General features: G+C 32.3%; 1 protein-coding gene across 1 annotated transcript in view; it reads left to right on the forward strand.

Annotated features, from left to right (window-relative positions):
- Positions 1-26,735, forward strand: part of EML5 (EMAP like 5) — a 206,645-nt gene that overhangs the window by 112,256 nt on the left and 67,654 nt on the right. The window contains 7 exon segments of the mRNA XM_051977455.1: positions 7,326-7,437; positions 16,741-16,868; positions 19,964-20,105; positions 22,439-22,591; positions 23,238-23,369; positions 24,878-24,966; positions 26,356-26,532. Of these exon segments, the coding sequence (XP_051833415.1) occupies positions 7,326-7,437; positions 16,741-16,868; positions 19,964-20,105; positions 22,439-22,591; positions 23,238-23,369; positions 24,878-24,966; positions 26,356-26,532 (933 nt within the window).

The raw sequence follows: 26,735 nt of genomic DNA on the forward strand, positions 1-26,735 counted from the left end.
AATAAATTTAATTTATTAAGTTAATAATTAATAAATTCTTACTGACACATTGTTGCATTAATTTGCATTTCTTTAATTATTGGTAATCTAGAACATTTTTTCAGATGGACATGAATGTGACAGCTTGAATTTCTTCCTCCGAAAAGTGCTAATTCATATCTTTCAGAAATTTATTAAATGGAGAGAGAAGAGACAAGGTGGGAGAATAAGGCAGGGACTTAATTGAGCTCTCCCAAATCCCCCCAAAAACAACACTTTAAAATGAATTCTGAAGCTGAGAACCAACAAAAGGATGAAATGAAATAATTTTCCAACCCAAAACAACTTAGAAGGTCCACAAGAAAAGTCTGTGTCACAGAAATTCGAATGGAGCATAATCTGCTGGATAACATGTGCGAGCCAACAGCAGGCTGCTCTTCAGGAAGTCGTTGGTAAGGCCCTACACCTGGTGCAAGTGAGAAGCAAGGTTCAGTGCTCCTGAACAAGCCACTACAGGTCTTAGAGCAACTGAATTGGCAGCATCAATTCCTATAGCTTACATGTGCCTAGAATTACCTCTGAAAATAGCAACATGAAGAGTCTGAAACTTGGGACAGTGCCTTCTCAGCCCCGGGAATAGAGCTCAACTTTAACATAAAATTAAAAGTCAAAAAAAGAGTTGCAAAAAGAAGAACAGAAAGGAATTTTTCCATTAAAAGTTAATATGGTGACAGAGAAGATTAAAACACACACTCAGAAGAGGACAACAGTATCAAAACAGCTACATGAAAAATGTGAATTGGTGTCAGGCTCAAAAAAAAGAAACTCTCAGAAGCTCATAAAGTATTTTAAAAATTAAATGAGAGAGAGCGAGAGTGAGAGAAAGAGAGAAGAGAGAAGAAAAATGGGGGTAGGGAGGGAGGGAAATGAGAGTGATGCAAGAGAATCATGAAAAAAGAATCAACAATAAAGTAAATGAAGCACAAAAACATGGGAAATGATCACAAAAATGTATTAAACAACACCCCTAAAAAGTAGAGTTGGGCAAATGGAAAGGGAGATATAAAAACTCACTGAAGAAAATAATTCCTTTAAAAAATTAGAATTGGGAGAGGATTCTGGGTATGTGGCAGAACAGGTCAGAAAACTTTCAGCTCTCAAAATTTCTTTTCCAGAAAAAAAGACAGAACATTGAGTCAGAGGAATTGTAGAGCAGAGAAAATAAAAGTCAGGCTAAAGCCATTATTCTCCTAAAACATCTTAAGATAACTCCTGGAAAAATGTGATTCTTCTGGGGCTAGTTTCAGCCTGAATGAAGTACAAACATTTCGAGGCCAACTGCAGAATCAACAGATGAAAAACCCTGAGAGTGACTGGAGTTGGGAGGAAGCCTCTTCTTTAAAAACTTTTATTAGGAGGATGGGCGGTGTCTGAGTTGGGGTAGATTGAAGGGCCTTAACATCAGGGTTCCCTGATGGCTATGGGCAACAGCAGGAGAGCAGCATCTTTGGTTTTGGTTCCAGGGAAGAGAGGACACTGTAGTTTGCAGCCACCAGAGGGACTGCAGGGAGTAAGAGCACCAACAGGACAGAATGATAGGGAGCTCTACCCATAATTTAGGAGGGAGAAGAGAGCTTAAGCTTGAGCCCTACCTAGAATGGACCTCAGACAATAATAGTAAGAAGAACATTGGGGCATTATTCCCCATATCTTGTGACTAGAACTTTGACAAAAACAAAAACTAAAAATAAGCAAAGGACAAAGAATCTAACCATAGATATGCTACTGTAGATATTGAAAAGACCCAGGCTCATATTCAGAAAAAGATAATGGATATAAAAATAGCACTTTTTAAATAAGAAATATCAAATGGTCCTAAACCAAAAGAATTCTTAGAACTTAAAAAGGACTTTAAAAATCAAATAACAGAAATTGAGGAAAAAATTTGAAAAAAAAAAAGAGCAACCCAAGAAAATCAAGAAAATTATGGAAAGAAAGTCAACCAACTTGAAATAGGGAATCAAAAACTAAAGGAAGAAAATAATTCCTTGAAAACTAGAATTGGGCAAAGGGAAACTAATGATATTCTAAGACACAAAGAAATAATGAAACAAAACCAAAAAATTTGAAGCATCTCATCAGAAAAACAACTGATCTAGAGAATAGATTGAAGAGAAGTAATATAAGAATCATTGAATTGACCAAAAATTATGATAAAAATAATGTTGTTACAATATTAGAAGAAATTATCAAGAAAATTTCCCTGATATCCTAAAATAAGAGGATAAAATAGAAATTGAAAGAACCCATTGATCAACTTCTAAAGGAGATCCCAAAATGAAAATTCCCAGGAATAATAGCCAAATTACAGAATTCGCAAGCTAGCAAGAAAATCCTGCATGCAATCAGAAAAAAGTAATTCAAATATCATGGAGCCACAGTCAAACTTACACAGAATTTAGCAGCTTCTGAGTTAAAGGGTCAGAGGACTTGGAATATGATATTCTGGAAGTTAAAAGGAGCTGGGATTTACAACCAGGAATTACTTTTCCAGCAAAATTGAGTATAATCCTCCAGCCAACAATAACAACAAAGATCTTTAGTGAAATGAAATACTTACAAAGAATCCTGAAAAAAAGACCAGAGCTAAACAGAAAATTTGATTTTTCATATATAAGGATGAAAAATAGACTAAAAAGCTAAACAGGAAAGAGAAAACACAAGAAATTTAGTAAGGTTAAACTATTTGTTTACATTCCTACATAGGAAAATGTTAACTGTAACTCTTAAGAACTTTATTACTATTAGGGCAGTTAGAAATACCATACATAAATTAGATAATAAAGGTATGAATTGATAAATATCCAAAAAAAAATAAAATTAAGGAGTGAGAGGGATACATGGGGAAAGGGAAAAAAAGAACGGGGTAAATTATCTTACATAAAAAAGATACAAAAGAGCTATTATAATTAGAAATTTGGGGTGGTGGGCAGTACTTGAATCTTACTCATTAAAATTGACACAGACAAGAGAACTGTATGGTTCTGCACACATATATTGTATCTAATATTATAACATATTTAACATGTATAAAACTGCCTGCCATCTAAGGGAGGGGTTGGAAGGAGGCAAGGCAAAAGTCGGAACAGAAGTGAGTGCAAGGGATGATGTTGTAAAAAAAAAAATTATCCATGCATATATTTTGTCAATAAAAAGTTATAATTTAAAAAAAAATTGGCACAGAGGTAATTTGTATTTGACATACAAATCTGTCTTACCCTAAAAGGAAGTAGTAAATATTAGAACGAAATGCAAAAAACAGAGCTTCCTTTTCAGATCATAATTCAGTAAAATAAATGGAGATAAAGCCTAAAATTTAGTTGGAAACTAAATAATCCTAAAGAATGAGTGCATCAAAGAACAAATTATAGAAACAGTAATTTCTTCAAAGAGAATGACAGAAATGAGATACCATACCAAAATTTATAGACTCTAATCAAAGCAATACTTAAGAGAAAATGTATATCTCTAAATGCTTCAATCAGTAAAATATAGAAAGAGCAGATCAATAAATTGGGCATGCAGCTAAAAAAAAAAAAACTAGAAAAAAGAACAAATTAAAAGTTCTCAGTTAAATGCCAAATTAGAAAGCCTCAATGAAGAGATGAATAAAATTGAAAACAATAAAACTATTCAACTAATAAAATAGGAGCTGATTTTATTGGGCAGGGGGGAGGAATCAATAAAATAAACCATTGGTTAAATTGATTACAAAAAGAAAAGAAAAGAAACCAAATTAGCAATATCAGAAATGAAAAGGATGAATTAATCATCAGTGAAGAGGAAATTAAAGCAATTGTTAGGAGATCTTTTGCCCAATTACATGCCAATAAATATGCCATAGACAAATATTTACAAAAATATAAATTGCCTAGATGAGCAGAAGAGGAAATAGAATAGAAAAATAATCCTATCTTAGAAAAAGAAATTGAACAAACCATCAGTGAACTCACTAAGAAAAAGTCTTCAGAGCCAGATGGATTCATAAGGGAATTTTGCCAAATATTTAAAGAATAATTAATTTTAATACTATATAAATTATCTGGAAAGATAAAGGAGGAGTCTTATCAAATATCTTTTATAATACAAATTTGCTGCTAGCTAAACCAGGAAGAGTCAAAACAGAAAGAAAACTAGACTAATTTACCTAATGAATATTGAAGCAAAGATTTTAAATATAGTACTAACAATGAGATTAGTAAATAAATATCTAGTGTTTGATAAACCTAAAGATCCAAGCTTTTGGGATAAGAACTCATTATCTGATAAAATTTGCTGGGAAAAACCTAGCAAACAGTTTTGCTGAAACTTATATCTCACACTTTATATATTAAGATATAGCCAAAATGAGTACATGATTTAAACGTAAAAGGATGCTACCATGGGCAAATTAGAGGAGCGTAGAAGTTTACCCATGAGATGTATGGATAGGGTAGGAATTTATGACCAAACATGAGACAGGAAAGCATTAGATATAAAATGGATAATTTTGATTATTTAAAAAGTTTTTGTACAAACAGTGCAACGAAGATTAGAAGGAAATAAGAAAAGTGGGAAACAATCTTTATATCAAGTCTCTCTGAAAAAGGGCTCATTTCTCAAGTATATAGAGAATGGAATCAAATGTATTAGAATATGTCATTCCCTGTTAATAATTGTCAAATGATTCAAACAGGCAGTTTTCAGATGAAGAAATCAAAGCTATTTGTAGTTACATGGGAAAAAATCTTTAAATTACTATTGATTTGAAAAACGAAAATTAAAACAATTCTGAGAGGCCATCCCACATCCATCAGTTTTGCTAAAATGACAGAAAAAGAAAACAATAAATGTTGGAGGGAATGTGAGAAGATGGGAACACTAACGCATTATTGGTGAAGTTATGAACTAACTATTTTGGAGAGCAATTTGGAACTGTGCTCACAGGGCTATAAAACTACATGCTCTATATACCATTGACTCATTACTACTGTTATTGGGGCTATATCACAAAGAGACTTTTAAATCCCAATTTTTATCCCAAAAGGGATTTTTAAAAAGAAGGGAAGATAACCTATTTATACAAAAATAATTATAGCAACTCTTTATTGTAGTGACAAAGAATTGGAAATTGATGGAAATTCCATCAATTAAGGAATGTCTGAATAAATTGTATATGATTGAAATAGAATATTATTATGCTATAAAAAATGAGGAGGGTGATTTCAGAAAAACCTGGATAGTTTTACATGAACTAATGCAGAATGCAGTGAGCAGAACCAGAACATTGTGCATACTAACAACAATATTGTGTGATTATCAATTGTAAATGACTTGGCTATTCTCAGAAATACAGTAATCCAAGACATTTCCTAAGGACGTATGATGAATAATCCAGACAAAGAACTGGTGGAATCTAAATGTGGATTGAAGTGTACTATTTTCATTTTTAAATTTTTTTGTGTGTGTCTTTCACAATATGACTAATAAGGAAATGTATTTTAGATGATTGCACATGTATAACCTATATTGCTCACTTTCTCAAAGAAGAAAAAAGGGAGAGAAATTTTATTTTTTAGATTTGGGAATTTTTTTAGAAATTTTAAAAAAGAATGTTAAAAATCATTTTACCTGTAGCTTAGAAAAAAACATTATTTTAAAATTTTGTCAACTGTGGAATGGTTCTTATTTTTATAAATTTGACTAGTTCTTTATATATTCTTGAATTAAAACCTTTGTTAGAGAAACTTGGTGCAAAGATGATTTTTATTGCTTCTCTTCTAATTTTAATTGATTAAAATTTCTTAATTATATGTAATCAGAATTGTCATTTTTATCTCCTGTCATCTACCTCATTTCTAATTTAGTTACGATTTTCTTCCTTAATCTTCTCATTTGTTTAACGTGGTTCTCTTTGTCTAATTCATGTACCATTAGTTATTTTTGGTATGTAGTAGGAGATGTTTGTTAGTAGGTTACTGTGCTCCTTGTTTCTGTAGATTAATCCCAACCTGTTCCACTGATAAACCAATTTCTGTTTTTCATTATTTCATTTACTACTTTGTAATACAGGTTGAAATCTGGTATTGCTAGGATTTCTTTTATTTCTTGATGTTCTAGACCTTTTGTGATCCTAAATGAATTTTGTTTTGTTGTTTTTTAAGTCTAAGTAATTTAGTAGTTCTCTGTGGTTTGATTGTGATGACACTGATTAAGTAAATTAATTTAGGTGGCATTATTGTCATATTGTATTGGCTCATTCTGAGCAATAATATTTCCTCATTTATATCTTGCTTTACATATGTAAAAAATGTTTTGTCATAGTGTTCATGTATTTCCTGTGTGTATCTTGGCAAGTAGATTCCCACGTAATTATTTTGAATTTTAATCTTTTGTTTTGCTTTTCTGTATTAAAGAGGAAAAGGTAATGCTTAGGCTTCTTGTATTATTTAAACTCCACTTCCAACTCTTGTCAAAGTTTACTTTTGATAAGCCTTTGATAGCTAAAAGATCCTCCCTGAGTCTCTCAGAAAGTAAAATCTTTTCTAAAAGATGTTTATGAAAGATTGAAGGAAAATGGGTCCCTAACCAAGTACTCTAGGTAATTGATTTAGGTAATTATGTTTCATTATATATGGAATTTTGAAGGCTATGTCAGTGAAAAACAAAACCTCTGGTAGATTCTACCAAGCTTCAAGTAAAGTCTTAGTAATAGATTGCATATTTGTTATGCAGTGTCTAAAGTCAAAGAGATTTGTTGCTTGATTGGCATAAGATGATGAATTTTTCAACCATAGAAGATCTTAGAGACTATTTCTTCAAAAGAACTAGAGTTAAATGATTGATTTGCATTGGAAGAGGGAGAAAGAACCTGGGAAATGAAATAGTGGGTCTTTCAAAAACATGCTTTGTGTTGTTTATCTCATATTCAGTATCATAGAATCCTACTGCTGCTGGGTTGGTAAATTTTTCTGACACACAAATGGCACTAGCATCTCATATCCATCATGGAGCATTAGTTTTCTCTAGCTTTATGGTAATATGTTACATTTTTATTTCTACAGTGATTCTTACATTTTCACATTAAAATAGAATAAATTTTTAACATGTTTATGCATTTCTAAAATGTAACTTGCTCAATACTATTAAGCACATGCTTAATCCTTGCTAGCTCCTTGGTTAAATGAGATGCTTGAGACAAATTTTTGCTCTCAGGGACAGTGCAAGGTAATAAAAGAGATATGAATTAAATACAGATATTCACACCTCTTTGAAAACTCATAGAACTTATGTTTTGATTTTTACAGGGCTTTGTAACTGGAGGAAAAGATGGAGTAGTTGCCCTCTGGGATGATTCCTTTGAAAGGTGCCTCAAAACCTATGCCATCAAAAGAGCTTCTTTAGCTCCAGGATCTAAAGGTGATCTAAATTTATACTTAATAAATATTAATGGCTTATCTATATATTAAGGAAAGTACCAAATAAAATGAATATAATATGCTGTCATGTTCTAGCTAGCTCTCTGTAAGTTCTCCAAATGGACCTTGGTTTTAGCAGAATAACCATCATAAGAATAGGCAGGAATAAAGTCCAAAGTCTTTATTATCTTCTTCACAGTCTATCTTCTTCACCTGGGGTCAGGCTAGCTTTCTGGGGGACCTCCATATGAGCCTTGATCTTAGTGGAGGAATGCAGAAGGCAGGAGAGCCACCAGAATGGTGGGAGATGGAATGTCTCTCTTCCAGTCCTTGTTGGCTCTTATATATTTTATATTACATCATTACAGCATACTGATTATGTGTGAACTTAGAGAACCATTACATCACCATGCTAAGTACCAGGTGTATATGTCAACTAAATAACCATTGTCTCATCAGTTCTTCTGAGTTAACACCTTGTTTCAATTATACTTCTCCAGAATTCTGGCTCTCTACATCTCCTGCTTTCTTTTGTTTTTAGAACATAGGTAGTCACATCCTCCCTGACTTCTCAGGGAGGTGAGAAACCCAAAAAGGAGGTGATCACACCCTCCCTGACTTCTCAGGAAGGGGGATGAAAAAAACCAAAGGGAAATGGGGAGTCAAATCAAATTATTATTAGTGGGTTTCTGAAATGTCTCACTTGAAACAGGTATACCTAAATCCATCAACATGGGAGGTATTACACAAGCACATAATAATATAACACAAGCTAGTAGTGATGTAACAAACAACATGAGAAATTATGCATATCCATAAGTCCTAGAAGGACTTTTAGATAACAATCACACATACACCTCCTTCAGCAGCCAAGAGATAGTTCAAAACCAATCTGTTGTCCATTATTTCATGTGTCAGAGAATCCATTGATTCCTGCAAGTTTTGAAGTCCTGCAACAGTCTCATCATATGTCAGGGAATCCAATGATTCCTGTAGATTTTCAATTCCTGCAACAATCGTATTATGTCTCAGAGAATCCAATTATTCCTGCAGGTTTTGAAGTTCTGCAACATTTTTATCAACAATTTTTGATGTTCATGAGTCAATTGCCATACACATTGGGTTAATAGTCATGCTTTTTCAGTGGCAGATATAGTCAGAGATGGAACTACCCAGTGTTTCTTGAGTTTTCTCCTTTGTTTTGAGGTTTTCTCTTTTTCTGTCTTTCTCCAATGGACAAAGCTAATACAGCTCATTGGACAAGGCTAATACAGCTCATTGGCACCCATCTGATTCCTTCTCCATCTGTAGAGATACAAGCAAACCCTCTCCCCCAAGCAGTTAACCTATCTGGTTCCTTCCATTCACCACATTCTGGATCTCTCCATATCACTTGGCTGCTTGCACTGGACACTGCCCTTCTGTTGGGTTATAAAACCTGTATTCTCCCCAATTGTAATCCCTTTTCTCCATCAGATTGCTTCTTGGCTGATAGATCACATAATCCTTTTCTTCCATCAGATTACTTTTTGGTTGATTGATCAAATGGGAGTCCTGAACTTCTAAAGACTCTCTGGGTGTAACCTCGGCTGCCATCATGCCCCATCTATTTTTTGTTTGGCGCCTTAGAGTAGGGTCTTGCCTTTCATGTCTGGTGCCCAATGGAAGCCTATGTTGCATTTTGGAAATGGGTTTTGGTTCTTGTTCTCCCACCCTGTTTTCTCACTCTATCTCTATATCAACAGTGAATTTTCAGATGCCCTTACTTTACCATATTGAAAGTATTGAAGAGTCTCTCTGGAAGTCCCTTTCCAAAAGGGACCCTGTCTTCCCATGTTCTGCATTATAGCCTGACTATAAAAGGTATTTGTGCCTACTGTGGCACAGCATCTTATGATCTCTAAAGGAGCATTCTTGTGCAGTCCTAGTATAATTCTTCTACAAACCTCATTAGCATTTTCTTTAGTAAGTTGTTTTATCATTATTCCTTTTGCTGCATTTTCACCAATAGTTTATGACAGCTGTCTGCACACGTCTCACGAAATCAGCAAAGGGTTCATTTGGACTTTGCTCTATTTTCGTGAAGGTTTCCCTCTATCTTGTTTTCCTGGGAGGGAGCTCCATGCTTTGATAGCAGCAGAAGCAATTTGCTCATACTCTATCAAAGGATAATTAATCTGTGCTAAAGCATCTGCATACTAACCTTTACCTGCTACTTGGTCAAAGGTGATTTGTATAATTAACTCCAGTTTGCCTGTTTTGTTGGTCTTGTATTCTATAGAGTTCGTTATATTCAGAAAGCCACAACAAGTTTTGTCCAGGTTCTAAACATGTTTTTGCTATAAATTTCCAATCACTAAGGGTTGAAATTTCAAAAGCCAAATTCTCTAATACCATCTTAAAATAAGACGATGTAGCCCCATAAAGAGTGCAGCCCTTTTTCAGCTCTTTGATAATTTCCAGATCAAAAGGAGTGTATCTTTTCCTAGCTTAACCTGAAGAATCAAATTCTTCAATCACAGGGTATGCTTTTATTCTTAAATCAAATATGTTCTTTCCTTTTTTAGCTTTAGCTAGTGCCTTTTGTAATCTTGTCGTAAGGGGTGGACAAAGCTGCTTCATAAGTGGTGCTGATTGTGTCACTGCTCTTCCCTCTCCTCCTCCTCCCTCCACCCACAAAGGGGAAATTGAGGAAAGGTCATGAAATGGGTAATGCCTTAATGTTTCTTTCTGTGAAGTACCACATTCCTTAATTTCATCCGCACTATACTTAATGCCTTTCTTGTCTAATTCTTCATGATTTTCAGCTATTTTGTCAATACCATCCCCCTCCTGCTCTTTCTCCTGGTTTTCCTTATTCTAATACTTATGTAATTCCTTAAAGCCAATTGTATTATGTTGTATATATAGAATGTTTCTTTAGGAATTGAATCAGAGTCATTATCATTGTAATATTCAATTAATTGCTCTCCTACTAGTTTCCACTTATCTGGCTCTATTTTTTTTTTCCTTAGAGAACCAAGGAAATATGTATTTTAATGTTCCTAAAAGTCCAATGATCTGACCCAGGTTACAATCAAACCCTAGTTCTTTATTAGCTTAACTATGCATTCTACACACTTTCCTTGGGGTGGGGAAGGTTCTTTTCTAAGCATTTGTCCCATTTCAGCTGAAACACTAGTTTAGCCCTTTAACAAAGTTTCCTGCTTGTCTGTTTTTGTACTCATCCTATTTCTGGGTCACAGGGACTTCTCCACTGAACTCACAATCACGCCAATTGAACTGCTGAGTGTAAATCCTTATTTCTACCTTCAGGCACCACAATGGAATGTTCTGGCTAGCTCTCTTTAGGTCCTCTGAATGGACCTTGGTTTCAGCAAAATAATCACCACAAGAATAGACAGGGATGAAGTCCAAAGTCTTTATTATCTCCTTTTCATTCTGTCTCCTTTGCATGGGGTAGGCTAGCTTTTGGGGGCCCCTTCAGATGAGCCTTGATCTTAGTAGAGGAATGCAGGAGGCAGGAGAGCCACCAGGATGGTGGGAGATGGAATGTCTCTCTCCCAGTTCTTGTTGGATCTTATATACCTTATATTATATCATTACAGCATACTGATTATGTGTGAACTTAGAGATACATTACATCACCATCCTAAGTACTAAGTATATATGTTATCTAGTTTACAATCAATCTTATCAATTCTTTACTCCTTGTTTCAAGTATACTTCTCCAGAGTTCTGGAGTATGCTTTTTGGCTACAGTTGTTTTTCTCATTGGAATTTTTGTCTTTAAAAGAGAGTATAGAGGTAATAATTTCATGGTGGTCTTCTATTAAAACACTCCATATAGTTATTTTTAATAATGAAATGTAATAATCTATTGTTTTAATGTAGTACATCTTTAACAGAAGTTAATTTAAAATTTTTTCTGTTTTTTTAAGGAGTAAAACACTAGTCACTTGAATAAATTCATCACACAGTAGCTTTTTTGCCTGCTTTTGGTAACTTGTATGGCTCTAGTTTTCCACAAAATTTAGATTTAAATGAACAATCATTAAATACAGAATCACAAAATTTCAGTTTCAAAGAACTAAAATGACGTGAAACCTAGAACATCTTGATGAAATCCATTCCATTTTTGTATAACTCTGATTGTCAGGAAGATTTTGGGGACATGAAAGCTAAATTTGATTTTTTTTACAACTTCTACACATCATTCCTAATTCTTTTAAGGCCAAAGAGACTGAATAAATATAAATATAAATATAAATTCTCTCCCATCTTCCAAATGATGACTTTTCAGATGGGGAAAGAGATATATTTCCCCTTTCATCTTACTTTTTTTCATCTAAATACTTGGCATTTCCTTTCAGATCCTCATTAGAGCTTCTTTATATTTTGGTTGCTGTTTTTTAGCTTATCATTGCCATTCCTAAATTGTCCATTGCAATAATATTTTATTTCACATGGGGTCTTACAAAGGTAGAATACATTCACCTGATTCTGAAAGTTATGACTCTCATTAAAATTAATGGTGCATTAGCTTTTTAAATTATCATTATTATACTGTTGACTCATATTTTATTTGCAGACTGATACCCTCTCCCCACACATATACTTTTTTCTTTCTTTTTTTTTCCTTTCAATAGTATTTTATTTTTCCAATTACATGCAAAGATAGTTTTCAGCATTTATTTTTGTGAATTTTTTGAGTTCCAAATTTTTCCTCCCTGATTCTCTCCCAAGATCACAAGCAATCCAATATAGATTATATATGTACAATCATTTTAAACATATTTCCATATTAGTCATGTTGAGAAAGAAAATTTTGAATAAAAGGGAAAAACTATGAGGAAGAAAAAGCAAATAGAAAAAAAAGGTGAAAATAGTATGCTTCAATACATATTCAGTCTTCATAGTTTTCTTGCTGGATATGGATGGAATTTTCCATCCCAAGTCTATTGGAATTGTTTTGGATCACTGTGTTACAAAGAAAGACCTAAATCTATCATAGTTGATCATCACACAGTCTTGCTGTTACAGTGTACAATATTCTTCTGGTTCTGCTTATTTCAATCGGTGTCATTTCATGTAAGACTTTCCAGGCTTTTCTGAAATAGCTTGCTTATCATTTCTTATAGTATAGTAATATTCCATTACATTTATATGCCATAAATTATTCAGCCATTCCTCAATTTATGGTTACCATATTGAAATATTGGAGAGGTAGGAGGAGAAACTAGTAGTGTTGAGTATATCTGGAAGTCAGGTGGAGCGTCAGGAAAGTTAAGGACTAGAAAAGGCTTTTACGTTTCATGATAAAAGGATACTTAGAATTTGCAGAAAGGGTCCTTGAAAAAAAAAAACATTTTCAGTAGAGTAGTGCAGGTAGTTTAGAAATTATAGGATTATATCAAGCCATTCTCCAATTGATAAATGTTCAAAGGATATGAACAGACAATTTTCAGATGAAGAAATTGAAACTATTACCACTCACATGAAAGAGTGTTCCAAATCACTATTGATCAGAGAAATGCAAATTAAGACAACTCTGAGATATCACTACACACCTGTCAGATTGGCTAAGATGACAGGAAAAAATAATGATGAATGTTGGAGGAGATGCGGGGAAACGGGGACACTGATGCATTGTTGGTGGAGTTGTGAACGAATCCAGCCATTCTGGAGAGCAATCTGGAATTATGCCCAAAAAGTTATCAAACTGTGCATACCCTTTGATCCAGCAGTGTTTCTATTGGGCTTATACCCCAAAGAGATACTAAAGAAGGGAAAGGGACCTGTATGTGCCAAAATGTTTGTGGCAGCCCTGTTTGTAGTGGCTAGAAACTGGAAAATGAATGGATGCCCATCAATTGGAGAATGGCTGGGTAAATTGTGGTATATGAATGTTATGGAATATTATTGCTCTGTAAGGAATGACCAGCAGGATGAATACAGAGAGGCTTGGAGAGACCTACATGGACTGATGCTAAGTGAGATGAGCAGAACCAGGAGATCATTATACACTTCGACAACGATATTGTATGAGGATGTATTCTGATGGAAGTGGATTTCTATGACAAAGAGACCTAACTGAGTTTCAATGGATAAATGATGGACAGAAACAGCTACACCCAAAGAAGGAACACTGGGAAATGAATGTGAACTATTTGCATTTTTGATTTTCTTCCCGAGTTATTTTTACCTTCTGAATCCAATTCTCCCTGTGCAACAGGAGAACTGTTTGGTTCTGCAAATATGTATTGTATCTAGGATATACTGCAACATATTTAACATATATAGGACTGCTTGCCATCTTGGGGGGGGTGGAGGGAGGGAGGAGAAAAAACGAAACATAAGCGAGTGCAAGGGATAATGTTGTAAAAAAAAATTACCCTGGCATGGATTCTGTCAATACAAAGTTATTATTAAATAAAATAAAATTTAAATTAAAAAAAAATAAAATAGATTTTCAAAACCAAAAAAAAAAGAAAAGAAAAGAAAGAAAGGATATAGGATTATAACTCTAGAACTGGAAAGGATCTTAGACTCCATCTTTCCTAAACTGAGGCACAGAGTAGTTGAATGACTTCCTCCAAGTTACAAAACTAATTAATGACAGATGAGGTATAAATGGGTATTGTTACAATTTGAATTCAGATGTAATCATTTCTTTCCCTAGGTATGGGTAGCGTTTTTCATCAGAAGTTCTTCAGAGTGGTCTTGGATCATTGCTTTGCTCAGAGTAGCAAAGTCCTTCACAACTGATCATCCCACAATATTACTATTTCTTTATATACAGTATATTTCACTTTGCTTTAATTCTTGGAGGACTTTCTAGGTTTTTCTCTGAGAATCCTGCTCATCGTTTCCTATAGAATAATAATTTCCCATCATACCATGATTTATTTAGCCATTCCTCCATTTCCATTTTTTTGCCCTGAGAAGAGAGCTGCTATACATATAGGCCCTTTTCCTTTTTTTAAAAAAAATCTTTTTTTGGATTCATGCCTAATAGTGGTATTGTTAAATCAAAGGATATTCATTATTTTATAGCCCTTTGGGCATAGTTAATATCTTTTGTCAATTAGGGAATGGCTCTTTTTTTTTTTTTAAATTTGACTCAGTTCCCTATACATTTGAGAAATGAAGCCTTCATCACAGAAACTTGCTTCAAAATTATTTTCCAAATTACTGTTGCTGACTGTCTCCCCTCTGTTTATTCTATTCTCTTTTCCTTTCATCTTGACCCTCCTTAAAAATGTTTTTGAGCATAGAACAAACTCTTGGAGAAATTTAAAAGGAAAGAGATTATTAAAGAAGCAATTTCTTGAAGGAGACTGAAGAAAATAGCATCAGTTACAAAGGTGAAAGTAATAGGTGAAGAGGAAGTCATCCCATCTTTAAGAATCAAGAGTGACAAAGGATAGGCTTGGCAAAAGAGACCTTAGAAGTCATCTAGATCAGCCATATCTCTTCATATTTTAGTTTATGGAGGACCAGAGAAATTAGATGGCTTATCCAAGGTCATGCAAATAATAAGCGATAGAGAAAGAATTTGAATTGCAGGTCCTATGATTCTGTATCCAACATGCTTTCCAAAATCCATGCTGAATCCTGAGACAGAAGACCTGGAGTGGGCTTTTTTTATTAACAAACTATAAGGTAGTTTAGGACAAAAGTTGGAAATGTGATAGTCAAAGGACTGATAAAAGAATCTGTATACCAGTGAAAGTTTAGTTTAGTATATATACCGCTTATCTGGTCAACATAGCTTGAAGCTTGTCCCTATAATAGTTATTTGCTTAAGGCAGGGGTCCTCAAACTTTTTAAATAGGGGGCCAGTTCACTGACCCTCAGACTGTAGGAGGGCTAGACTATAGTAAAAACAAAAACTTTGTTTTGTGGATCTTTAAATAAAGAAACTTCATAGCCCTGGGTGAGGGGGATAATCGTCCTCAGCTGCTGCATCTGGCCCACAGGCCATAGTTTGAGGACCCCTGGTAAGGGTAAGAACAAAGAATGAAAATTATAGGAATTATTCAGAGAAGGCAGATTAATCATATAGGATTAGTAGAACATCAGAGGTGGGGTGGGAGGGATAAGCAATTAAAGATTGAAGACTAGTCCATATTTTCAATAGCTAACAATTGGGTCAAGCTTGAGTATGGAGAAATGTGAAAAAAGAGTTGAGGTGATAGTGATTGTACTGATAGTGAAGAATAGATTTGAGATGAATGAAGTAAAAAACAGTAGAATAATTTTGTGGTAGCACAAATAATTATAATGAGAGAAATTTCAGGGGTGAGGTCTTGGACAAGTCATATAGCAAAAATAAGGAATAACATGATTAGCCCTTGTGCTTCATTGGTAATATAATGTCAAGATCTTTTGGACCCTGAGGTAGGAATAGGGACTTGCAGAAAGATATTAACAGTAGTTGCATAAGATGGAAAGGTTTGGATCAGTTGTAGTCTGATCCATTGGAAGGAATGCTCACATGATAGATGAATTTCTGATCTCAAATAATTCTTGGATTCATGGAGCAGTTTTGAATGATAGTGAGAGCTTATATTTGACCATATTGATGACTAGCTGAAGTAGACTAGATATGAAACTACTGGAAATTGTCAAGTCAAGGAAATATGGCAATAAGGTGTAAGCTAGTGATTTAATTTTTTATAGAAAACCCTCAACTACTGAGTTAACTAAGATAGATAAAGAAAGACCTAGAGTTCAATAAATGAAAGCCAAGAATTATAAGAGTATAATAATAGAAAGACATGAGCTTCAGAGGAGAGGTTATTTATTGAATTGTGGTGTTAGAGCAACAAGCTGGCCACGACAGCGGGTAAGAAGGTAAAAGCAGACCCATGAATTCAGGATGGAGTGATAGAAGGACCGGCTGGCATAATAGAAGGAAATGGCAGAGAAGGATGAGGATAGAATTAGTCTGAGTGGAAATTAGCAAAGTGACTCTTGTAAAACTGGCAGGCAGAGAATGTCTTATGACACAGAAAGAAAAATATAAATATAAATATATTTATTACATAATATAAAAAACACATATAAGTAAAGGTAAAAAAATTATTTTAATTAAGATAGTAGAGTTTTAATCCCAGATTAGTCTTTAATAAGAGAAGAGGGGAGATATATAGCTAATTTATTGAAACTTTTAAAATGGAGAGAACTACCTCATCATCTGAGATTGTCATGGTCAAATATCATAAATGAATATCAAGAAAGTATTTTACAATTTTAAAAAAGTAACAATTACTTAGAATTCTTCCATTTAACATTTCAGGTCTTCTTTTGGAAGACAACCCTTCTATACGTGCCATATCATTAGGTCACGGTCATATCTTAGTAGGCACAAAGAATGGCGAAATACTGGAGGTAGATAAAAGTGGGCCAATTACTCTGCTCGTTCAGGTAATTTTTAATTTTAATATATTTTTCATATTATCCCTTAGAATGGTAATTTGATTTATTAGGGATTCTGCTATGTAAGATGTCAAGAAAATGGCTCAGAAAATGAATTCAGATAACTAGAAAAATGCTTATTCTTCTGTACTAGCATATATTAAATTATACAATAACCAAGTGAATTGATACAAATGATATACTTTGCCAAGTAAATTAGCTGTTGATAACTTTATTGAACTATTTCTTATCACCAGAGAAGAAAGAAGTTTGGTTAAAAATGGTATTACATCTGTATTCATATTTCATGTACTTTATTTTGTTTATTCCTATTTTTGAACCTGACTATATTTTCTGAAACTCTTAACTGATTACATGACACTTATAACTTTGACCTTTTCTTATGTTAAGAGCAGTAAATAAAATAAATCTTACTATCCATTTAGGAAATCATTAAAAAAAATAAAACCTTTTGAATAGCACAGAATTCTGATGTTCCCTTTTTTGTTCCTTAAAATGTGATCATGTTACTTAATGCAAACTTAATCTTTTTTCTTCCTTAATTTTTATTGTTGGTAATTATCATGATAGATAATGCATATCTAATAATTTGTGATCAAAAAACATCTCTGATATTTTGGAAGAAACAAGAAGAAAATAATTCAAATATTCTGAAACTACACTTAGAATTGTACAGAAGCAACTACAATAGAAGATTGCAGGTTATGGAATAACATCTACCAACTATCAAAAAAAAACTAGACCTGAGGCCAAAACTATCATATACAGCAAAATTATCTTTAATATTGTGTGTATGTATATGTATATATCTACATATGTATATATAAATATATAATTTCTTAAATATAACCTGTTTGAGAGTTGTGGAGGATGAAAGGGGGGAAAAGAATAAAATAAAAAATATGTGCAGCAGAGAACAAAAGAACAATTTATAAGGAAATAAAGAAAGATAGACCCTCATGAATATAATTTCTTCTACTAATATATATGCTTTCTAGAACTGGTATTTGTTATGTAATTTGAATCCTTCTTGATGGTCTGCTGGGCGCATGACAATTTTCTCTTTTGTTTCATTTTATTTTGTATTCCTTTTGTTTTTCTTTTTTTTTATTCTGTTTCTTTAAATAAAATAAATTTTTTTAAAAACCCAAAAATCTCTTTGATTGCATTTGATCCTCACAATAATTCTGTGAAATGGGTAGTATAGATCATAACATCCTCATGTTAGTGATGGGGACTCTAGGCTTACAGAAGTAAAAATTACTTATCCAAGGTCATTCAAGTTTTCTTGGAATTGAAACTTGAATCCAGGTTTTCTGATCCAGTTGAGTATCATTTCCCTTATATCTTTACATATTTTCTGCTTAATTTAGTTATTTTAATGGTACTCATATTGTCTTGTCATACCAAGAAGTTTTTTTTAAGTAATAAAATATTACATATTTAAAGACTTAGGTCATTGTGTATATGATTGGCATACTTGTATTTCAAAGTAATAGCATAAGCATGTTATAATAACATATGTTATAAGAACAATAAAAATAGTAACAATTAGCATTTGTATAGCACTTTAAAGTTTGCAAAACTCTTTACAAATATTGTATTACTTGATCTTTATAATAATCTGATGAAATAGAACCTATTATCATTTCCATTTTACAGATAGGACTAAGAAAAATTATGTAATTTGATAATTCATAGTCACACAAGCTACTAAAGGAGGCAGGATTTGAATTCAGGTCTTGCTGACTCCAAGTTCTGTATGCGCTGTATCCATTAAATTACTATGTGCAATTTAATTCATAAATGCTATTTTCTACACAAGTTTACATAATATAACCACTGTAAATGCAGAAGTCTTTAAGGGTACACTAGATTTTAACTTTGTTTTACAAGTAAAGGTCTTACTTCTAAGACGCATTTAAATGCTGAAGTATTACAAAGTATATATTTACTATATATGTAAAAATGCTCAAATTTCTGCAGATTCATAGCACTATCTTAACCAAATTAGAAAGTGGACATCTCCAAACTGGCCATTAAGAGAAGAATTATTTTATTAGTTGCAACTTATGAGAATTAACTATTAAGGAGGGTTTACAGTCTCTGATATTGGAAAAAGTATTTATACATGTAAAATCTCATATAATTTGAAGCCTTAAAGCATTACAATTTAAAACTTTAAATCTTAAATTAAACTTGCATGTTGTGCTTTCATTCAGAACTAGAAAAAAATTAAGGAATGTTGTCCCTGTTCTTGTAGGATTTCTTAAATGCATGTGTTATGCCTTTTCTTTTTTTTTTTTTCCTTCCTTTCTTTTCTTTTTCTTTCTTTCTTTTTTTTTTTTTTTGGCAAAGCAATTGGGGTTAAGTGACTTGCCCAAGGTCACACAGCTAGGAAGTGTTAAATGTCTGAGATCAGATTTGAACTCAGGTTCTCCTGACTTCAGGGCTGGTGCTCTATCTATTGTGCTACCTAGCTGCCCCTGCTATGCCTTTCAAAAGAAGAAAAGGTAAAAAGCTAAATGTTAACAAGGGAAAATTTGAATTATAAGTAGGAAGAATTTTCAGTTTTCAAACAGCAGTATTATAATTATCTGATAATTTCAGGTATCATAAAACTTCCTAGCATATTTACAGTGTATCCACTTTGGGCAAGGGATCAAAGCAGTACTATCAGAAGTACTATAAGTCTTTCCCAAAACTTTCATGAAAACACCTAAAAGATTCTAGAAGTATGAGGTGAGACAAGATAGTTAAACTTTTTGGTAGCTATTCCCAACCATACTTCTTAAACCTTGTCAATAAATGTGTTTATGAATTTAAAATTATCTTTAATGTTAATTTAAATGATAGGTATATGGATGAATAGATGGATTATATTTACACACACATAAGCTGCAAAAATAATTCTTTTTTTGTTTTCATTATTTTCTTTATTGGTACAAGTAAGTACAAATAATAGTGAATTGAATATAGTTTTTTTGTATATGTAGATGTATTTCCATTATATTTTTGGTCATTAAATTTGTAGACCAAGTTACAATTAAATAAATTAGAATTAATTTTTATGTTCTGTATAGGGACACATGGAAGGAGATGTGTGGGGTTTAGCTACCCATCCTCATTTGCCTATTTGTGCAACTGTAAGTGATGATAAGACCTTAAGAATATGGGATCTATCTCCTAGCCATTGTATGTTAGCTGTCCGGAAACTGAAGAAGGGTAAGAGACTTGATCAATTTAACCAGAATGGCAAAAAGCCTCAGAAACCATATAGTTGAAATTGTACAATCTACTACTCACAAGGCACTACGTTCCATTTTTGTGTATAGGAAGATTTTCCTTTTAAGAAACTAAAATCTGCCATTTCACTGCCTGAGTCCAGATGTGAATTCAGGGAGATAAGTCTTCCTGACTCCAGGTCTGTTGTATAATATGCATGACCTCGTTGTATGTATAATTACACATAGAGTATAGTATATGTTTATATGTCATGTGTGTATATCCATTTTTTTGTAGACACTTACTGGTTATGTAACCCAGAACAAGTCACTTAACCCTGTTTGCCTCCATTTCTTCATCTGTAAAATGAGCTGGAGAAGGAAAATGGCAAACCCCTCCAGTATCTTTTCCAAGAAAACCTCAAATGAGGTCATAAAAAATTAGATGTGACTGAAAACAACTAAACAACTACACTATATATTGTATATCTATGGTTTATACCAATACATATATGCTGCTAGATTAACTTAATGACCTCTGTCACTATTTCTGTTATTGTTTAACTTTAAAGTAGAAATGGAAGAAGTCTTATTTTTCTTAAGTTATTAATGACCTATTAAAGATTAGCTTCTCCATACTTAGCTGAGCTGGTCCATAGACAACTGAAGCTATCAGAGTAGAACAGAGGATTTGTGGTAATTTCCACACTACAGTTGTTAACCTCAAACTGCTTCTTCAAATATATAAAGGCCAGTGGATTAATAATATTCTACTGATACATTAAAGTTGCAAGATGTGAAATAGCAAAAATTTCCAAACATTAAAAAGTTAAGCATTTTCCAAAGAGCAATGGAGAGACTCACAATGTGTGTGCACAATAGGCTCTAAGTTGAATTTCCAGGAATTATACAAAAGAAGTAGCATAAAAAGATGTCACCAGAGCATGTATGACCAGAAAAAAAACAAGGTCATTCATGAAAAGAGCAGTAGATATCTGATGGATAGCTGTTCTCTGTTGGTATTCATGCAATATCAAAAAGACTAAGAAAATACCTCCAAACAAGTTGGGTATGCTCCTAAGAGAAACATATAGAGAGTATGACAAGAATTACAGTGCATGAGATAGTATGTTAATTTGCAGTCTATGGCATTGGAGGAAATACCAATATCAGTGACATCACACATCCATCAAAATAAGATTTGGTTCAGTCACATGAGATCCTTTTTACCCCATTTCAGTCACCTAATATATTAACCATCCTTCTCAGCCTAAACAACTAATACAGGGCCTGATCTTATAAAATGTCCATTAGTTGAATTTGATGAACCCAATATCTATGACTTCATCTAAATTCCTGTTAAAAATATTGAATAAGAAAAGGGCCCTACAGTATCCCACTATAATAATCTCTAGTTTCACATGGACACACTAATCTACACTTTGGGTCCAATAATTTTATCGAAGATTCTGTCAAATATCTTTAAAAGTAATCTGAATGTGTATTTTCTTTACTTTTTTCTATATTGTTCAGAGGAATATCATGAGAAATTTTGCCAAATACCTGAGTTGTCATTTGAAAATCTATAACGGCAAGCTCCAATCTAGTTTTCTAGTCTTATCTCACATTATTCCCTTTCAAGTTTCTATTAGAACAGCTAAAATGAACTTTTCCTAATTCTTCCAGTATATCTCTCACATTCTGGGCTCCACATTGAGGGCATTGATAATCTGGAGTATGCACAGAGGCAAAGCAATTAAGAACTAGAAACCACACCTTACGAGTATTTGTTGAAGGAATGAGGAATTGGTAGAAAAGGTTTGACAATGGGAAAAGAAAGGTTTGTCCATATATTTAAAGGTCTGTTCCTGTTTACCCCTATACCAAGGATTCTTTTCCCTTGCATTTCTACCATTGGAAATCCTGCTTATCCTTCAAAGCCTAAATTGAATTCCCCTTCCATAATGTTTTGTCTTTAATTCTCCCCACCAAAAGGGATTCTGCATTCCTTCAACTTTTCATAACACTTTGTTTCTGCCTATCATTTATACTTTCACATTCTACTTTGTATGTATTTACTTGTGAATATGTCTTAGAATATTTTATTCTCCTCTATTTTAATTCATCTTTGCATTCCCTTAGGTTCAGTAGTTATATTATAAACATTCAATAAATGTTGAATGAGATTTGTTGTTTAAGCACCAATTTTTTAAAAAAGTAATTTTTGCATTCTCTTTGAAATTAAAAAATTTTGTAAAGACCTATGTTTTGAAAAATTTAAAAATTAGATTAGAAGGAAATTTCTTGAAATAACTGATTCTCTTTTTTTTTTAGGAGGAAGATGCTGTTGTTTTTCTCCTGATGGTAAAGCTTTAGCTGTAGGTCTCAACGATGGAAGTTTTTTAATAGTGAATGCAGATACCTTAGAAGATCTTGTCTCCTTTCATCACAGAAAGGATGTTATTTCAGATATTCGTTTTTCACCTGGTAGGATTCAGGAAATACATAATTTAATTTGACAGATACTTGAATTTGGTAGCTAAATTTATTAAAATAATATATTATGTCATATATAATAATATAAATATATTTTACTAAAATTTCTCAATAGGCAATTTATTTATTGCTTCTATAGATACATTTTATTTTATAAATTCTTGTGAATTACTGTCATATGTACATATGTATTTATATATATTTATATATTATATGTATATTTAATATACTTATATATTATTAGAGTACATTATTGTAAGGGAGTATATGATTGTAATTGAGCACACTATAAAGGAATAAATACAAAAAGTAACTAAGAAAGAACTTTGCTATGACAATTTACTCTGATTTTGCCAAAGTAAAAAAAAAAAAATTAGAAATTTATTGTTTTTGTTTTTGTTTCTATTTTACTGTGGATAAAGTATGCACAACTTTTCTTGCACAAAATTATAGAAGTATAACTTTTCTTCAGTGAGTTTTCTTGCAAATGTTTTTGAAATTACTACATTGAAATGATTAAAATGCTATTTGTAAATTCCTTAGATTTTTTTTAAGTTTAAATAACCTAATTATCTGTAATAGCAGAAAATAAACTATACTTTATGCTAAGAAAACTCTCCTATTCACGTATTAATAGGTTCTGGAAAATATCTAGCCGTGGCATCCTATGACAGCTTTGTAGATATCTATAATGTCATGAGTAGTAAGCGAGTAGGAATCTGCAAAGGTGCTACCAGTTACATAACACATATTGACTGGGATTTAAGAGGTAAGAACTTGAGTAATAATTTCACCCAAAAAATTGTATTCAGTGCATTACCTTAGGAAAATAAAAACACAAATTACATTTCTCAACTCAAAGACATTATATGTATTATTATTATTATTTTAAATATCTGTATGTTATTTTGCATATATATTTGTGCTATAGCACTGTACACAATTTTATGAAATTAATTCTAATATTATTCAATTAACAATGATCTCTGGAGATATTTTGTTTTTATTTAAGAAGCTATTTAAATATTGTGCTAAAGTACTTTTCACTTTTTACAATTATAGTACAATTTACAATGTACATTTTATTTTACAATGATAATAAAATTTTTTTACAAGTGATGGAGACTTTTTGTTACAATACTGAATTTAGCATAATTTCAACCTTGCTAAGTAGATAATCTATGAGACAGAACCATTATCTAGTTTTTTCCTCTTTAGAAACACAGTCCCTTAACTTTTGAAATTGGCATGATACAGTAAAATAGAGATTTTTAAGAGTGTATGAGGGTTTTTGCCTTTAGTTTTATTTTTTCTAGTTGTGCAATCCAGTACTAAGTGGCAGTTCTCTAGATTAATAATTATAATTATTCTAACTATTTTTTGAAGGGTTTGAAGTTTTCTTGTTTCATTCTTTTTCTAAATATGTTTTTGGGTTGTATTTTGAAATTTTTTCGGAGAAATTGGTTATTTTTTTAGACTTGTCCGTATTGTTCTCCCACTCAAGAAGTTTGAATAGCTCCCTATTACCTCTAGGTTAAAATGCAAACTCCTCTGTTTGACATACATACATACATACATACATACATACATACATATATATATATATATTATTTTATTTTATTTTTTTTTACTTCACCTTTTTTTCACATCCTACATTATAGTCCAACTGGCCTACTTAACTCTTCTTCATCTATCATTTCCCACTAACATACCTTTACTCATTGTCATGCACAGAATATTCTGCTTCATTTTCAAATCTTGGTATCTTCAACTCCCTTTATCCTCATCTTAAGGTCTTTCCCCAATACCTCCCCAGGGGTAAGTTTTTTCTCCTTCAAAATTAATTTGTAAATATTTCATATTTATCTGTATTCAGCTAGTTCTTAATTATTGTGATTTATGAATCTCCTGAAATGATTGTATTATTTGAATCTACACTTGTATATTTCCATTGGGTTAGTATCAGTGACCATATTATAAATAATTGCAATATCAAAAAATGTAAATTTAAATATATGTGAATTTCAGTATATCTGACTGCTTTGGGGGCTGCTTCATTCACACTAATCAGCCCATAGCTATTTATGTTTTTTTCTTTAAGCAGATTTAGGGTAGAAATTGCTTTCATTTATAAGTGTTTAAGAAATTTTTGTTAAATTGAATTGACTTTAAAGTTATCTACATTTTTATAGACCTTTGAACTTAATGTTTTTCCATGTCTAAAACACAAAAATAATGTAATCTTAAGCATTCTATTTGTGTTTATGTTTTTTAAAGGAAAACTTTTACAGATCAATACTGGTGCTAAAGAACAATTATTCTTTGAAGCTCCCCGGGGAAAAAAACAGATTATTCCTAGTCTAGAGGTAGGAAAATACATTATTGATTAGAATCTTTCTATATGAATGTTATTTAAAAGTCTTAAGCATATTTTCTATCTTTCCTTTAAGTACATATGAAATATGTATTCCATTCATAGTAGTTGTAAGATATTATTTGAATTATTATGAAGAGGAATCTAGGTAGTTGAGTAATGAAATAGAATGGACAAATGTTTGAAAAAATGATCTTGTTATTTTCCAAAACAGAAAACATATTTAGCTTCCTTCTTCCTTTCCCAGTTTAATTCAAATTGTGAGTTATAGTAGAACATAAGGCCTGTGGGGAAAAATTAAAACAAATTAAGCATCAAGAAAAGAAGATTAAAAATCAGCTTAATATCTTTCCAAGTTTATGAAGAAATATTTTATAGGCAACTATAAGCAGCTATCCATATTTCCAGTCATGAAAATTTGCTTAACATATAAGTAGGAATTTCACTAGTTTGATAGGTAAAGAAATTCCTTCTATAATGAACTTTACAGCTTTAAAGAGCTGCCTATATGTTTTAGAATTAAATGACTTGCTTAGGAAGCCAGGAAGCCACTTGTTACAGACAAAACTTGAACTCAGAGCTTTGGCTTCAATTTGAATTCTGTTTTCACTGTGCTTATTGCATAGTGAATAGAAGAAATTAGGTCATCTATAAGGATCAACTTTGTGGTTAGAGAAATACTAAAAATGTAGGTATTTCATTAGTATTACAATAATAAAACATAACTATGATTGCTAAGTGCTTTACATATATTATCTCCTTTGATATTCAACACCCTTCTCAAGAAAGTACCACAAGTAGTATTACTTACATTTTGCAAATCAGTGTTTAGTTAATCTTATCTGTGACTATAGATATGAAAGAACCAGATCAGAACCCAGTACTCCTCTGTTTCTATATCTTGTTCTCTTTCCATCATATATGCAACCCTCCAAAATAGTTATTTCCTTAGAACCTCATTAATAGCCTAATTAGTAATAATTAATTGAGAGATTATTGAATCCTTCTCAGTTAAGAATAAAATTGTTACAGCTAGGTGATGCAGTGGAGAGAACACTAGCATTGAGGTCATAAGGATCTGAGTTTAAATATGGTCTTAGATACTTGACACTTAATAGCTATGTGACACTGGGTAGGCAAGTCACTTAACTCTGACTGCCACCACCCCCAAAAAAGGTGAGATTATAAGTAAAGGAAGAAATTATATACTTAAACTTCTCAACATCTCCCCTACCATAGATTCTGTATTTTATGATAATAAATTATCTTTGTGATGATATAATTAATTCAATTCATAATTTATGATAACAAGAAATATTTGAAAGTTTTTCTATGAGTTGTTAAAAACTAATGTAAAACCTAAACAAATTTATTTTTGTAGGTAGAAAAAATTAGTTGGGCATCATGGACAAGTGTTCTTGGTTCTTGTTGCGAGGGAATTTGGCCAATAATTGGAGAAGTCACAGATGTAACTGCCTCTTGTCTCACAAGTGACAATGTCGTTTTAGCTACTGGCGATGATTTTGGATTTGTGAAGTTATTTAGATATCCTGCCAAAGTATGTAATTTTTTCATTGATAATAGAGAACTAACTTAGAATTTTAGAGAAAAACATAAACATATTTTATCTATTATCATCAGTTATACAAAATTGCATTATAAGATACAGTAGTGTCAAAATGACAGTTCCATTGAATTATATAATAAATGGGTTGAATAGTCAAACAATAGTAAAACAATTTTATTTTTAATGAGATAAGT

Source organism: Antechinus flavipes, chromosome 2 (assembly GCF_016432865.1).
Source record: "Antechinus flavipes isolate AdamAnt ecotype Samford, QLD, Australia chromosome 2, AdamAnt_v2, whole genome shotgun sequence".
NCBI classification, from domain to species: domain Eukaryota; kingdom Metazoa; phylum Chordata; class Mammalia; order Dasyuromorphia; family Dasyuridae; genus Antechinus; species Antechinus flavipes.